Source organism: Oratosquilla oratoria, chromosome 2, assembly GCF_046742065.1.
Source record: "Oratosquilla oratoria isolate Oo_2021 chromosome 2, ASM4674206v1, whole genome shotgun sequence".
Taxonomy (NCBI): Eukaryota; Metazoa; Arthropoda; class Malacostraca; order Stomatopoda; family Squillidae; genus Oratosquilla; species Oratosquilla oratoria.
The window spans coordinates 60,412,571-60,430,400 of record NC_134778.1 but is presented as its reverse complement, the minus strand read 5'-3'; the positions used below and the strand labels follow the sequence as shown (position 1 = coordinate 60,430,400).

Genomic DNA, 17,830 nt, shown 5'->3' with positions numbered 1-17,830 from the left:
GTCGTTAACCGAATTGGTCGTTAAGCGAAAGTGTATACATATACAGGGTCTAACAGATAAATCCGTACAACTTCTTATCACATGTTTTAAGATTAATATCTCGGGTTATAATAAACAGAGAGTTATGAAATTTTCAGTATATTTAGAAAAGGCAATAAGAACAATGATTTCATTCAATGTAACCACCTTCAGCTGTTATGACGCTTTCAACGCGTTTACAAAACTTGGATACAGCGTTGATGATCTCAGACTTTGATAATGAACCCACAGCCTTCTTGATGTCTGTCTTCAGGGTTGTTATACTTCTGTGTGGCTTGTCACATGCCTTGGCCTCAATTCGTGCCCAAAAATAATAATCTAAAGGGTTTAGGTCTGGCGAATTTGAGGGCCACAACTCTTTGTTCCAGAACTGCACATTTGACCCTTCGAGAAGGTTGGTGGTCCTCTTCGCTGTGTGGGCTGGAGCCGAGTCTTGTTGGAAGACAAACTGGTTGCCACTAGCCTTATCTTTCATCCAGGGTATTATTTTCTCTTCTAGAACTTTGCAATAGACAACGGCATTGACTTTCTCCTTGTTGTTGAAGAAGTGAGTGAAGACGTCCCCCTCAGTTGACACCACACAGAGCACCATGACACTTGCTGGTTTCTTCGTCGTTGTCTTGTGTTGAACCTCTGAGGATGAGGAGGCTATCCAGCGATCATTCCACTTATTGAAAGTCGCATCAACCGTCAAAATCTTCTCGTCGGAAAAAAAACTTGATGACTGAGCCATTCGACTTCATCCAGTTCAACAGCTTTTGGCACCTGGTCAAGCGGATTTCTTTAATTTTTCGTATCAAAAGATGTCTTTTTCCTTGTGAGAATGAGGTTAATCCTAATTTCTTTAATGCTCTGTGAATTGTCATTGATCTGACACCTCTCTTCTTTGCCAATGTCGATAATGGAAAGGCTGGATTTGCATTGAAAATACTCTTGAGACCAGTTAAAAAGCGAGGTGTTAGAATTCTGCCCCTTCTGGGCTTGTGAGCAGCTCATTGGTCTTCGCCGGTCTCATCAAAACGTTTACAAACATCGTAAACAGTTTGTCTGGAGTATTTTAGCATCCTTATTATGGCACTAGGAGTGTGACCCGCGCGACGAAGTTCGCATATGGCTGAACGTTTGGCTTGTTCCATTGCTTAATGTTTATTGCACCGGTGCTAGTATACAACTGGCTAAATTATTAGACAAATGGAAGTATCTGGAAACAATCAGAATTGCCATATGTTACTTTTTAAGTGCTTAAAACCTCTTCAAAGTTTGTACGGATTTATCTATTAGACCCTGTACGTACATGTACTGTATGTACAATGTCCAGCAATACATGTATCTTTATTTTCATGTATTTTTCCTCTTTTATACAGTACATTAAAGCTTTATTTACTGTTTATTTACGGTGGTTAGGTTCCTAAAATTACCGTATATGACCAAATCCGCGTATGCTGACATTCCATATTGAATACCGGGGTATTTTTTTAGTTTCGACCATGGGCGCAATATAGCAATAGAAAATTAATTATTAATTTTGTAAATTAAAATGTATCAACGTAATATGCAATTTTGTGGGCAGAAATGAAAGTAAAAAAATACCTTGCTACAAGACAATATGCTAATGAACGAAGTCGGTAGCATAGGCTCGGGACGCCATCTTGTCGTCTGCCAACGTCTCTCACGACGACGACAACAAGGACAAGCCGGATGACATTTAATTTGCAGGTAATGATTTATTAAACACAGGTTAGGTTAGTTTAGTTTAGGTTAGACGAATTAATTTAATTAATTTATCATCCTTTCATTTCTTCGACATTGGCATCTATCATAACAAACATGGTGTACCATTCGTCTGACATGACTTCGTTACTTACGAAATCTGTTTTAGCATTTTTTTTTTCATTTCCACTCACAAAATTGCATATTACGTTGATACATTATAATTTACAAAATTAATCATTAATTTTCTGTTGCTATATTGCGCCCATGGTCAAAACTAAAAATTTACCACTACCGGTATACACTGTACCCTAGGTAGTTTTTGCAGCTTGCAGGATGGTAATGTAGACCTAAGCTTCAGAACACTTTACCTCACAGCTAATATCCACCGTACAAGTTCATTTATAACATCATACAAATTTGCCTCAGGCAACTTAATTATCGTACACGACGTCATAACTTCGGGAGATTTACGTTAAAACGACGTCATAAAGCCCGTCGTTACTCCGAGTTGTCGTTAAACGAGGAGTACCTGTATATATATGTACACTTTAAACCCACTATCGGAGAAATAATATCAGAAGTACAGGAAAACCGTATATTTCAACAACTAACTGTAGTCCTCTTCAGCAGAATGGTTACAAGAAGATAGAGTACAGGTAAAAATGAGGTAGTGAGGAGTACAGAAAAGGGGACGAGGAAAAGTGGGGGGTGGGGGTGACTCAGGTTACATGCCCTTGATGTGGTTGGGTCAAGGATGGACAGTTTGTGGTATTTTGTCCGACCTCTCTTGACATTAAGGAAGACTCCACAATTTTCCTACAAAAGCTACAATGGGATTTGAATATGATTCACTATCATATTCAAATCACTGACCAGTGTGGTACTTAGAATTTGAGGAAGAATTGTGAAAGACTAAGTTGAAATATTAAGAACAAAAAATTCATGACGGAAATCCAATATGGCTTCAGGAAAGAAAGATCTCATTTTTCCAACTTGTTGAGTTTTTATTCAAAAGTAATCTATGTACAAAATACATATATACAATATACAAAATAATACATTGAAAGTAATGATAGAATGCATAACAACCACCTCGACAGGACACCTACACACAGAGCACATTCTACAATGCCTCACTCTAATAATCCCAAGACAACAACACCGTATTTCTTCCCTAATCAACTTATCAGTCTGCCTGGTGGCTGTAGCCAGTTACCTGGGAGCCATGGGTTTCCTGCAAGAGAGACTTGGAACCAAAGCACTGACTGACAGTAATATATATATGCTCCAAGAGAGGCACGGCTGGAAGAGCTGTGTTTACTTGGCTCGGGAGAAATATTTTATAAAATACCTTACAAAAAGTCAATGAGAAATGTAATGAAGGACTGGATGTCTGGATGGAGGGAAATTACTACTGGAGTTCCAGATGGTGTATGCTGATGACGTGATGAATAATATTTCATTTGCTGATGATGCAAAGCTCATGGGGAAAGTAAAGAATATAAAATATTACAGGTTGTTACAAGATCTGGATAAGGTATATAAGAGGAACCAGGAGTGGGAGATGAGTTTCAGAGTGAAGAAATACAAGACATTGGAAATGGGTTTAAGTACGAATAGGCCATCACTGCTCTATAGAATGGGTAATGATTTAATTACAGAAGCATAAGAAGATACTTAGAAGTGATGATAATGGAAACTTTATTGCCACATCAAAATGATCACTAGGGAAACTTATAATTTATTGCAGAACATAAGAATAGCATACAACTACATGGACAAAGACATGATAAAGATTATTGAAAATTTAATTCACCCTAGACACTTGTCCCTCGTTTAACGAATGAGTTCAGTTAACAAATGAGTACATTCCTGGGAAATAGTTTGTTAGGCGAGAATGCATTAAATTAATTCCATTTTCCCAATGACTCCCATTATGTAAGTCAAAATACATTCTTATGAAAAAAAATCACATTTTGACCCTGTCATAAAATGCAGTTATACATATATTTGTAGGCAGTTTTCAGGCTTAACAGCACCAGCACTACTACCAGCAACATGCTTAGCAGACATTATGCAGTCTTTTTGCTCTAAACCAGATGAAAATATGTGAAGCACTGTAATCCAATGTTTGAGTGTTGTGTAAAACAGTCATGTAGCTGCCGCACATACACCAGAATGTTTTAGTTGGTTCTTTTATTGACTGCATTCATAAATTATTTTTATTTGTTGGTTGTAAATACATTTTTTTGTATTTTAATTTTTGTAAATTTATGAAGAATTTGCATACCTTCAAATTTTTTATTTGTTAATCAAGTTTTGGATAAAAAAAGAAAAGAAAAGTGTAACTGAAATTTCATTAAGTGAACCAGCATTAAATGAGGGATAAGTTACTGCAGTGGTGTGCTTGCCACACAAAAAAATGTATACAAGACAGAATATTCAACTAGCAGTGACTAAAATAGTTCTTGATCTTGCTGATGAATCATACAAAGAGAGACTGAACATTCTTGGGATGCCAATGTTAAATGTGAGAAGAGAGAGAGGTATTTTAATAGCAATGTTTAGAGCCACAAAAAGTGTGAACACACTTGATAAAGAAGACCTCTTTGTTTGGGAACAAAGGAAATCCAGAGGCCATGAGATCAAATAAAAAATACTAGACGTCTGAATGAGATTAAAAAAAATATATACAAATACATGTACAGTTTTCTGTACAGGATTATTGATTTATGGAATAGTTTGGATGAAAGACTAGTAAAGTCAAATGATATTGGCCAATTTAAGATGATGAAGGACTAGTAAAGTTGAATGACATTAGCCAATCTAAGATTAATGAGCACTAGGAACAGAGACCCTATGAGCATAGTTCTTATCCTGTATACTACAGTTAGGTAAATAAATATTTCATTTTTCCTCAGTTTCCATATCTCACCATAGGAAGTACAATAATGATCACAGTAATAATAATAACAATACATTTACCAACAAGAATTTTCCCCCATTAAAAGGTTGGTGCCACCACTTTACCTATGAACTGTAGCAAATAGAAATTGCAAAAAGAAAAAAAATATATCGTAACATTCAGCAATTGTAATGTTGCAACAAATTATTACAATTCTGAACTCAAGAGGAGAGACACTTGAAATTTCATGTTCTTACAAATATCTGTATGTATGTATAATATGTATGTATAAATATCTAGGTTTGTTATCTAATCATAATGGTTGATTTCATAATGGGGAACTAAAATTGCATAAGCAAGCACAGACAGCAATATACCGTATACACTGGTGGGGCTGTGTTGTAAATTCAACTTAACACTGGATATACTGCATGAGTTGCTCTGCACTATGGTCATGATCTATAAAGTAAAAGTGTCGGGTAACCAGGTATACTGTACAGAGAAAAAGTCAGTAACAGATGAAATTTCTAAAACCTTTGTTATATGTACATAAGAATATGAGTTATGATACTGTGTAGTGAGCTTGGTGAGTATCCTATTGATTTTTATATTGTGTAAAATGATTAGTTACTGGTAAATCATGGGTAAGACAACTAAACTGAATCACACACACAGCAAGTCTCAATGCAACAACAACAATACATACATACATATACCAAGGCTTTTTCCCCCTTATAAGGGAGGTAGCCAAAAAACAAAGGCATAAAACCATTCCCACCCATTCCATCCCTAACATACTCCACTCCCCTCCACCCTCTTCCCTCCCTCCTATCTTGGCACCTCCTGGATGACGGGTCATCCCTGCATCTCGCCCACTGCCCTGGGTCAGAAGTAGTGTTGCAAAACAGCACATCAACAGCAAAGCCATTACATTAAATCAGCAACCCTCCTCTCCATCCCCTCATGCAGAAAAGGAGAAGACAGGGAGAAATACCTTTGGGCTGCGTCAATCTATTTCTCATACTCCCACACCCCCCATCCCCCACCCACTCCTCCTCATGCATCACAGCATCACAACAACAATAATACCAAGGGCTTTTTCCTTCTTACAAGGGAGGTAGCCAAGTCAAGTACCCTTTCCCTCCCATTTCACTCCCATCCACCACCCTTGACTCCCTCTCATCTTACATATATACATATACCAAGGCTTTTTCCCCCTTACAAGGGAGGTAGCCAAAAAGAAAAGGCATAAAACCATTCCCACCCATTCCATCCCTGAATACACTCCACACCCCTCCACCCTCCCTCTTATCTTAGCACCTCCTGGATGACGGGTCATCCCTGCACCTTGTCCACTGCCCTGGGTCAGAAGCAGTGTCGCAAGACACAGCACATCCACAGCAAGGCCACTTCATTAAATCGGCGACCCCCCCTCTCCGTCCCCCCATGCATAAAGGCAAAGACGGGGAGAAATCCCTTCAGGCTGCATCAAAATTTACTCACACATACTACCTCACCCCCCATCCTCTCATCTTAGCTCCTCAAAAATAATGATAATGATAATAATATCCCTTACAAGGGATGTAGCCAAGTCCATCCACCTCCCTTGCTTCCTCATCTTAGCTCCCCATGGATGACAGGTCATCCCTGTCTCCTGCCCACTGCCCTGGGTCAGAAGCAATGCAGCACGGCCACTTCACTTAATCAGTGACCTCTCCTCTCCGTCCCCTCATACAGAAAAATAGAAAATGGGGAGAAACCCCTTTGGACTGCATCAAAATATTCATACATAACCACTCCCTACACCCCCCATCCTTCACCCCCCCCTCCCTTCCTTGTATCATAGTACCATCTATACACAGCCTTTCTTCACTCACCCCTATCTTCTGCCTTCTCCCTTCCTTCCTCACTAGACATTCTCCTCTTGCTCACTGACCCTTTCACCCCATCCATCCATTTCACCCTGAAGTTCACTACATCCAGATGAAGGCAAGGGTGTTGATAGATTTTGAGACGAGCAGCAAGGAGATGATTTTCTCTGATGTCCACCTTGTAGAGCCAGCCCACCTACAGGTTCCCTCTCATCATACTAGATTGATAATAATGTATATATATTAATCTTTTTGTCTGAGTATAATCACTTTATTTTTTAAGTGATTATATTCAGACAAAAATGTATATTCATATTACTATCAGTCTAGAATGGGTGGTAGTGGGTGCTTACCTTGACTGGCTACCTCTTTTATAAGGAGAAAGAAGGCCTTGGTATATAGATAGACAATCACTTCACACTTGCAGAGCACTCTGATCATATCACCCAATAAATGGTTTAATCTGATATCACAAGTGGATTCATTATTATACAACAAAGGCATTTTCCCCTTCACAAGGGGAGTGACCAAATCAAAGCACATACCCACATAATGAACAAAGCACAGTGCTCTTGAATATTCACTAGGTAAGTCTATCTTAACCTCTTCAATACAAGTCAAATTCTTGTGGGCAGCATCAACTGCCTGATGTGCGATGATTCAATGATGCACCACAATACTTGCATTATAAAATATAAAGTTACAGCTGTATTACTCATTCTCTTTCAATCTGAATATTAACCTCTTCAATACAAGTCACATTCTTTCACGCAGCATCAAATGCCAGAGGTATGATGATTGATACATCAAAACACTCGTTATAAAAAATAAAGTCACTCCTATATTACTCATTCTCTTTCACTGAGTAATAATAAACACATAAAACAGGATTAAACCAGTTCACAGAATTTGGGGGTTAATCAGCTACAACTACAAAATAATCAAGATGCTGACACTGGCATCCTCATATCCACTCACGCCTCATGATGACTACATAGGCATCATCGTATTGAAGAAGTTAACAACTACAGAAAATATGATCAAGCCAGTTCACTGAATATAGGGGTCACTCAGCTAAAACTACAAAATAAATATAATCAAGAGGACGATGCCAGCATCCTCATATACCTACTCGCGCCCTCATTGACACCTACACAGGCATCATCGTACGGAAGGGGTTAAGTATTCAGAGGGTTAATGTACACATATCACCCCATGAAGGGCCCACCTTCATCTTGACAGGCAGACTCACCTTCAGCTCCAGGACACCTTCCATATGATGAAGAACCAACTGGGCTACCTGGATAATATCATCACTTACCACCTGCAGAGAGAAATATGTCAAAGAAGTTTATATGAATTTGATATTGTGGTAGGACTACCCAAAAACACAAATCACCATAGTCAAGGTAAACCATAGAAAAAAAGAAAAGAAAATTCAAACCTCATAAATTAGTTCATCTTGTAGTTGCAACACCAAATATCCTCCTCGTAACTGATTGACCCCTGAAAGCTGCTGAGTCAAGAACTTGGAAGTATCAGGAAACGTTTCTTGTAAAGCTTGATCTATCCTGATCATAGCTAACTTGACAAGGTCAGCTGCAGAGCCTTGGATAGCTGTGTTTACTGCCTGCCGTTCACACTGGGCTGAAGTATAAGGATGAGGAAGGGTTCAACAACTACATATTTGAATCCATAAACAAAATATTTTTGTAAATATATATTTTTTCCCAACCTATCCAGTGAGAGAGAGCCAGACATGATGAAGAAAAATTCCCACCATTTTCATTCCCATCTAACTAATCCCTTTCCTTACATCTTGCTACAACTATAAGGAAAGTACACCATGTTTACTTTCCTTACAGTACTGACACTTTGTACTTGATGCATCCCTCACCAGGTCACTACCATAATCTACACTCTCTCCAACTCACTGTCACCTACACATATTTTCACCTCTGTATTTACTGATTCATCTGTTACTGATTAGGTTTTAATCTACTGTCCAAAACCTGTTTTTGCTACTGATCTTAATATGTTTTCTTGATTTTTAGTCAGGTCTCTTATGTGTGGGCTTAAGGTAATGTGATTATCAAAAGTAAGGTTCAAAACTTTTTAGTTCTTTTATAATGGAAGTGTTTAGCCATTTAATCTTGCTACTGGATGTCTGATTTATAGTTGTCTATAGTGATTAATGTTACTCGTGACTTCTAAAGGGAGGTTTCCATTCTATTATTTCTGACCCACTGTTCTAGTTTGTCTAAGTAAAATTGAATGTTCATAGCAGCTATTTTGTAGTTGCTATGCAGGTTATTATTGTCCTATCTGCATTTGTGAGCATTTTGGTGTTATGTTCTGGATCTGGTGTAGAGATTACTAATGAAGAAATTGAATAGTGTAGGTGACAGTATTGCTCCTTCTGGGCCTCCAGTGTACATTCGTTTTGTCCTTGATTTCTGGTTGCTTTAGGCTACCCTGCACTGTCTTCCAGCTAAGTGGCTTATGAGGCAATCCAGTGACTATTGCCAGTTACTTGAGAGCTGTGGATCTCCTCCAAGAGAGATTTGAGGCTACAGAGTGGGTACATTCCAAACTTTAACCCTCTCACACTCAGTCACTACTATCTCTGACCCTACCACAAGTGCAGTATCATCAGCAAACAACATCTGGCTCACCTCCCAATTTCATCCACTCACTAACCATCTCCAATCCAATGCCCATCATCTTTGCATTTACCTCCTGTACCACTACATCCATATACACATTGAACAACCATGGTGCATGGTGACATTACACGACTCTAGTAGCTAACCTTCACCTTAAACCACTCACTTGCATTTTCCAACCCTTATACATGCTCTACTACTCACATAATGGCTTTTGACCTTAATAATTTTCCTCCTTTCCCATATATCTGCAACACCTCCCATCAACTGAAATTGAACAGAAGCATCCACTCTTTCTCTCCCTCTCTCCACTCCTGACACACTACTTATCACACTCACAAATTCAAATTCCCCTTTCCATTTCAGTTTACTTTCACCAAATGCTAACACATATTTCTTCTCACAAACATACTGTAAATCTTTACTTTTTTACTCTCACTTGCTCCACATCGTTTCACATTCAAAAATACTATTACTAAGGTTCTTATTAGTTTTTCTTTGATACCCTCGTTTGCCTCAATTCTTTGCGAGAGAAAAATAAATTCCAGAAAGGGGAATTCCTTGTACAATATGGATGGGAACACAGTGATAATATTCTTATCCCCTATCCTGCAACCAAAGTGGCATAAGAAAAAAAAAAGAGGTGGAGACTTACATGCGGTAAAGGAAATATTCAAGATATAAGAAATTATAGCATTAGTAAAACAGTGGCTCAGCTCATAAGAAGAACTTTTTCTCTAACATACCCAAATTATGTGTGGCTCTGGTCCATTAGGGTGCTCCAAAAAAGTCCCTAATGTAGTGCATATATCATCAAGGGTATGTGTTAAAAACTCTTTATGACTTAGAGTACTTACCTCTTATGTGCAAATTCATTGAGTTCATATTGGGAAGGTACCTGCGTCTCTTCATCATGGTGAGTACATAGCCATTCTTCTGGCTTTTCTGAATAGTTTCCAGTAAAAATCGTTTCACACCAGGGTAACGATCTTTGAAAGTCTCCATGAAGGTATATGCTGCATTTTCATCAATATTAAGCTGGTCACCAAGGGCTTTGGGACCCATACCATAAATCATTCCATAGCATATCTGTCAAAACCAAAGTTTGATTTCCTTTCATATACATTTGTTTTTATACATAATTATCTGTAAATCAAGGTGGGTAGGTGTAAGAGAGCAAATTCTTCACACCCTTCAAACGCAGAAGAAAAAGAAAAATAAGACACCAAATTTCAACCCGCATACTGCTTCACACAAAACCCAAAGAACCCGATCAGAAACCCTCACTGTGTGAGGGTATAAACATGCAAGACTAATATGAATAATCATGAGGCATAAACCAAAATACTTTACCTGCTTTGCCTCTTGTCTGTGCTCCTCACTAACATCTTCTACCTCTGTGCAATGAAGTTGGGCAGCAATCATTTTGAAGACATCTTCCCCACTGTTCAGCTGCCTGCAGAGTTTCTCATCTCCAGACAAATGTGCCAGGATACGCAGTTCCAATTGGGAATAGTCAACAGCAAGAAGAACATGGTCTTTGCAAGCTACCATGGCATGACGCAGACTCACAGTATGGGGTTGATGGTCATCACGCTTGGAAATTTCAAACAAAAAAATTCAGCTGTACCATACATTACTTGATCATTCTCTATTGCCTATACCAACCTGAATTATTATTGGTTTTACTCAAGTTTATAAATGACTAAAAAGATATTATTTTTTTCAATCTACATATCTAAACACAAAAGGTCATCATCCATATTTCTTAGGTGCACTTCACAACTCCTAAAAATAATCAAGAGTGGGAAGATAATATCAATCAGTCAGTCATGATAATCAAGTGTTTCTCCTTTCAAACTCATTTCCAACTTACTGCCACCTCCTCCTCTTGTACATCTCATCACCTTACCTTTGCCTACATTTACTTTCAGCTTTCTCCTCCCAGACAAGAAGACTGAGTTTTTTTTTCTGCATGAGGGACCAGGGGCAACAGATTGATTGATTTCTCCTCCCACATACCATCCCAAATTCTAACACTGACTCAGTGGCATAATCAGGGGTGAGGAAGCATGATGAGGGCACTTGTTTTTCATTGGGGCTACACATGATGATTGATGATTCAGTTTTACATCATGAAGACCCCCTATCAGGAGACTAGGACAGTGCCCCTTACAGAGGACTTGATGGCTTGGAACCTAATGAACCATGACCTTGGTCCAACTTACTGGTGGCAGTTTCGGACTGTCATCACCTCAACCTATGCCACTCTAACTTGCTTTCAAGTATTTGCCCACCTCTTTTTCTTCTGCTCCAAATATTTCTCAGTGACATTTGGAGGCACTTGTACATGATAGTACTGTTCAAGAAGTGAAGACACCAAAATCATGACAACACAGCCTCAACTTTTCTTCACTCAGAATTGAAGGTGTCTCAGGACTAATCAGAACTACGAGATCTATAGGTCCAGCCAATGGCTAATCCTAGATGCTGCAGGGGTTAATGTGAAAGGAACCCTATAGCTATAAATAAATTACATTGATTTTTCCTCCTTCCACCTTTGAGGGTCTTTCTGTTCCTCTGACTCCCTCTCTTATATTCTTCCTTTACCCAAACATCTCCACTCACCTATATACTGTAACAAAATCTTTCCCTCATATATTTAAAGGCTTACCAGGAAGGGTGCCAAATCAGACATAACAGATGAGTTGTTTGGTGTCCTTCCAGTCTTATTATGGGCAGTATTTTGTACATCTCTCACAGTTATATTAAAGTCTTTGGGAATATTCTGGAAAGTATAATCTTGTTAGTTCAATTCAAAATTATATTCTCAAACATTTATGTATATGAAAGAAAAAAAGGAAATTAATGTTAAACTTTACTGGTAAATTAGGCAATAAAGAACATGTTGACAAGCAAGCATGTACACATGTTAGCATAGAAAATTCAGACTCTTTCTGGTGAAACCAGAGGGCTTCTTGGAAAGGAAGAGAGTTAGTGTTGCAAAAGAATGAGTGTTGGGCATGTTTCAGAAACAAGGTATGTGCCCCTCATGGATGTACCTCAGGTGAGTGCGTATATAAACTGAAATTACCTGTAAGTTGGGCTCATGCATAGTAATTCTTCCAGTTGCAGTGAAAGTATGCGTCAAAGTATGGATTCTGTCCATCCCCAAATACTTGTTTGGATGACGAACATTTTGAAGGGGAAATAAAACCTGCAATAATACTTTATAAAGACCTCCAAATCCATCTACATTAATGAAAGTCAGTTTGTGGATAAATGAAATTCGATATAGTGACAAATGAAATAAGTAACACAAATACTCTGGGCTACATCAATAAAACTTTTTGTTTCATAAAAGTAAAATGACATTGCAGCAAACCTTTGTGAGAGAAGATGTGATCCTTCTCCATTCTAGTATAATGCTAGGAAGGGGGTGGAAATTCTTTAACCTTTCCAATGCATCTTTGTTAGTAGGACCCTTCATCTGAGCACCCCTGCCTCCGCGACCTCTCCCACCACCTCTGTAATTAAATAATTATATACTTACACACACACACACATACAAAACACACACATGGATCATGGAATGAAACTAAATATAAAATTTTTTGTCAGACACACCTCATTTCCTAAAAAAAAAAATATGGTGAAGAGAGCAACAGCATAGCTCTCGTAGGAGACTAATTGCAATGAGGTTAATTGAGAGGAATGACAAGCAAGTGGCAAAGCAGATTCCTGGGGTAATACACAAGTAATGTACAGGGCAGTGGGCAGGATGCAGGGATGACCCTTCATCCACAAAGAGCCAAGATGAGAGGGAGGAAAGGGTGGTGGATGGGAGTGGAATGGGTGGGAGTGGGTATATGCCTTTTGACTTGGCTACCTCCCTTGGTATATAGACAAAACAGCTTGCATTAGGGTAGGAAATAAAGAGGGTGAGAGGTTTAAAGTAAAGGTGGGACTGCACCAGGGTTATGTCGTTACCGTAGTTGTTCAATGCATACATGGGGAGGTATAGGAGGCAAATGTGAGGGTGATGGTCAAAGGATTGGAGGTGGTTAGGGAGAGTGGGAGGTGAGCCAGTTGTTGTTTGCTGATGATACTGCACTTGTGGCTGGGTCAGAGAGGGTTCTAAGGCAGGTAGTGATAAAGTTTAGGAAAGTCATAGGAGGAAGTTGAAAGTAAGTGTGGGTAAAAGTAGGCTGATAAGATGTACAAGCAAGGTGGCAGTGAGTTGGAGGTAATAAGGGAGGAGTGAAGGTGGAGGTAAACTGTAGATTGAGGGAAACAAATAATAGTCGGGGAATGAGAGGTGTCATGAGAAATGGGTATCTGGGGATGGACACAAAGAAAAGACTAAATCAAGGGGTAACTGTGCCTATGACACTGCATGGGGCCAAGACTTGGAATGTAAGGGAGGCAGAAAGGAGAACTTTAAATGTGTTGGAGATGTAAAGTGGGGGTTACAAGGATGGATAAAGTGAGAAAAGAGGAGGTAAGGAGGAGAGTGGGGATGGAAAGGGAGCTGGCAAATAGGGTTGATCAAAGAATACTGTGATGGTTTGGGCACATGGAAGGAATGAGTGAGGAAAGACTAGGAAAAAGAGTGTGGAGGGCACAGGTGGATAAAGTGAACTTGAGGCAAAGACTGAGAATGAGATGGATAGATGGATAGGGTGAAGAGGACCTTGGGTAAAGGGGGAATGTTTGTTGAGCAGGGAAGGGAGCAGGCAAGAAATAGGTGTCAGTGAAGAGTGGTAGTGAATGAAATATAAATTGACAAAGCCTGAAGAGATTTCTCCTTGTCTCCTCTATTCAGACACAAGGGGAAGAGGAGGGACAGTCACCATGTAAGTGAAGCAGTGGGGGTAAACCCTTTTGACTGTTGGGCCCTGCTGTGGATGCACTGTCTTGCTGCATTGTTTTTGACTGGTCAGGGATAGCCCTTCATCCATAAGGAGCTAAGATAAAAGGGAGACAAATGGGTGTGAGATGGGTGTGTATTTACCTAATTGTATCTTATGGTAAGTAGAGCTATGCTCATGGTGTCCTGTCTCTGTATCTTGCCATATCTACTTACCCTTGACTCCTACTTCTCTTATAAGAGGGAGAAGCCTTTTGGTATATAGATAGACATTATGAAGCACATTATTATTATAAGTTCTGCATACAAGTTTACTATAAAGAAATATATATTTCTTATCAACACATTTGTTTATATCTCCACTACCCACCTAGATGTACTGCTAAATCCAGGTGGCAGGGGAAGATGAAGATGCTTGTAGAGAATGCTGCTTATTTGGTCCAGGGAAGTCAGGGAGAATGGGTGGCCTACAGATCCGTAAGCTTCTTCCTCAAGAGTCTCAAGGTGAGCCTTCAGTGAAAAAACAAGGTAATCCTTTCAGGATGTATCATTATACATATCTTATAACTGAGGTGGTCAAGTCAAAGCACACACCCACATCATGAGCAGATAAAAATCATTCATATACTCTTCCCATCTCAGAACCTTAGCAATGAAGGGTTGCCCTGTTGGTACTGGTTTACCTCTGCACCTTTACAGAAATCCCTTCCATGACAAACAAGAACCATACTAATGTGACTGTGTTCAGGCCACCATCCAGCTTTAAAGAAATATCAACCCACAACAAGCCTGGCTACAGAAGCAATTTGCAATAGATGCAATCACCACACAGAAGACATCAAATGCATTCTACATTGTCCTAGACAAGAACAACATTTCTTCCTTGTGTGATTCATAAGCCAGCCCAGTGGCTGTTGGTCATTACTTGGAAGCTGTAAGACTCCACTGATTGAGTGACCTCACTGTACAATGTCACCCATTCAAAATAAATTACAAAGCAGATGAGAACATCCACTCAGTTTGTATCATTCCTTTATCCATTCATACAAGATTAAAATGATACAACAGGTCAGCAAAAAAGATCAACATGAATTTTAAAGACAAATCCATAAAGTCTGACAGATATATACTAATTGTCTCTTTCCTTTGAAGAAGGGTAGTTATCAAAGTATCCATTCACTCCTTGTAAAATACAGAAAGAGAAACCCCAGTCCACTCATTCTGGCCCCCTTGTCACCAACTTATTGTAGTAGCAGCAGGGGAATATTCACCAATTATTAGCTTTACTTATGCAAAAGGAGAGCTAACAATATTCAAAACTAAAAGACACACATATCTTGGGCCCACTCCAAAGGCTGACTGTTATTCCCTCAGGGCTAAGCCTTCCAGATGGAGGTGAGAATTTTCAATGGTTTTGAAGATGAGCAACAAAGAAATAAATGTCTTTGATATCAGACTCAAAAGGACCACCACTCACATGCACCCATTACTAGTACTTCCCTAAGTGATACAATCAATCCATTGTCCCATAACCTCATGATGCCCTACTTTCTAAAACCAAGAGGCCCACTCTGCCCAATAGATATAGCCTGGTCATAGGTTCATGTTGTCACAACTCTATGGGACTCTGTGATGATCTTGTATATAAAAATGATTATCAATGACATTCACTCCTCACGGGAGAATCAATCAATCTATTGCCCCAAACATGTGACTGATGGGTATGGGATGGATGCATACCTTGGCTGGCTACCTTCCATATAAGGTGAAAGCAGCTGTTTGGTATAAATACAGATAGACATTAATCACACATGGTACTCTTGAGCATATGTTATAACAAGGAACTGATTGAAATACATGTGAAGTTTGAGGTATGATAATAAGTACAAAAAATTTTCACCCATATATAAGATGAAGACCACACTGACTTATGACTGGTCAGTCATAAGATAACTCAGTCTTAAGTCAACAACTACCCATACTATTGAGCATGTAATAAAAAACAACTGATGCAAATTTCATCTGAAGTCTGAGGTATGATTGATAATCTAAACATTTTCACCCAGTCAAAATATAACCTGATCATAAGCTGACAACTACTTACATATAAATGTAATTAACCAACTCCCTAAAGACTTACTCTTAAGTTGTATATCAATCCAACATTCAAGTTTCTAGAACTCCTTAAGATTTAGAAACTGTAAATTCTACCTTAAGAATTGTCTTCTGTCTTTCACATTCCTTCTGGCTAAAGCCCATCCCATTGAGCTCCATGGAGGCAAGAATCTGGACAACTGGCATCTCTATGGAGCTCTGAAATTATGATATATACATAAATTCATCACTACATTACAATTTTCTTTAAAATATTATAACAGTTTAAAACTTTCTGTCAGTATTAATATTCAAAGATTACCATGTATCTTTCAATTCATTTTACTATTTATCCACAGCCTTGCTGTGGATGTGCTGTGTCTTACTGCATTTGCTTCTGACCCAGGCAGTGGGCAGGCGACAGGGATGACCCTTCATTCATGAGGGGCTAAGATGAGAGGGAGACAAGGGTGGTGGATGAGAGTGGAATGGGTGGGAGTGGGTGCATGCCTTTGACTTGGCTACCTCTGTTAAAAGGTAGTGGTGGTGGTGTGGTCGTGGTGATGATGATGATGATGATGGGCTTAATCCTCCTTATAAAGTGGATGGTGATGATGCCTCCTGCCCACTGCCCAGATAAAAAGCAATACAGCCAGACACAGCACATCCACAGCAAGACACAGCACATCCACAGCAAGGCTGCTTCACTTACATGGCAACCCCCCATCTCCCTCCCCTCATGCAGAAAATAGAGATGACAGAGAAATCCCTTTGGGCGAGATCAAAATGTCATCCACACACAACCATTCCCTCCCCATCCCTACCCTCTCCCTTCCTTGCATAGACAAAAAAAAAAGGATTAATACAGTTCACATATCCCTTTACAAAACATAAAATAACCTCCATAAAACTTACAAATGCATCCAAGAGGTTTGCTTCATCCAATTGTTTCTTCATACATTCCATGAGCTGATACACAACCACACATTCAGTGGCTGCTCTCACTCGAGCTGATCCTTTGTTGCAAACATTGATACCAAGGCCACCAACACCCCAACTACTTCCCATTTGCTCAAGCAGTTCCAGTGACTCTTGATTGTGATTTATTACCTAAAAGAAATGTTTGAAAAATAATTCCATTTTGGCTTCCCAGTAAATCTATCTCCAACAACATGAAGAAATAATAGACTATATTCAATCAAATTCATTTGTCAGTTTTTGTTTCTAAAGACTCCATACATGGTTACATATATCAGGGTTGTGTACCTGATTATGACCTCCCATGTTATTATATCTTGAGCAACCTCTTTTTGTAGTCCCCTCACCTTGAGATATGGTTAGGCACAGGAGAATAAAATCATCACCTTTTTCACTCTTATTACATACAATTCTTTCAAATCCCATCCTATTGTTAAATCTTGTATTATATTTCTAATCCCACTTCACCTATCATTCATGATGTCAAAAGAGCACTATAGCACAGGAAACACTACAAGAAGCTTAAAAGCAGCCTATGCTAATGTAAATGATTTAATTTCAGCTAAGTTGAAGATGAATGATTACTTGATACTAAACAAGCCTGACAAGCCTGATTTATTCCCAGAAGACTACATGTGGAGGGGAAATAAAGGAGAAACTGTATTGTATTCTCGGGGAAATGTAATACCAAAAT

The 17,830-nt window shown here is 39.0% G+C and overlaps 1 protein-coding gene across 1 annotated transcript in view; it reads right to left on the bottom strand.

The window, feature by feature from the left end:
- Positions 1–6,624: 6,624 nt before the first annotated feature.
- PolQ (DNA polymerase theta) overlaps positions 6,625–17,830 on the bottom strand; it is a 48,962-nt gene continuing 37,756 nt past the window's right edge. Inside the window, exons 23-32 of the mRNA XM_076209147.1 lie at positions 17,074–17,268; positions 16,276–16,377; positions 14,435–14,574; positions 12,580–12,721; positions 12,289–12,411; positions 11,869–11,982; positions 10,548–10,790; positions 10,052–10,283; positions 7,973–8,175; positions 6,625–7,852 (exon numbers count right to left, since the gene is read on the bottom strand). Coding sequence (XP_076065262.1) covers positions 7,715–7,852; positions 7,973–8,175; positions 10,052–10,283; positions 10,548–10,790; positions 11,869–11,982; positions 12,289–12,411; positions 12,580–12,721; positions 14,435–14,574; positions 16,276–16,377; positions 17,074–17,268 — 1,632 coding nt within the window. The 3' untranslated portion in view covers positions 6,625–7,714. The remainder of the gene's footprint in view (positions 7,853–7,972; positions 8,176–10,051; positions 10,284–10,547; positions 10,791–11,868; positions 11,983–12,288; positions 12,412–12,579; positions 12,722–14,434; positions 14,575–16,275; positions 16,378–17,073; positions 17,269–17,830) is intronic.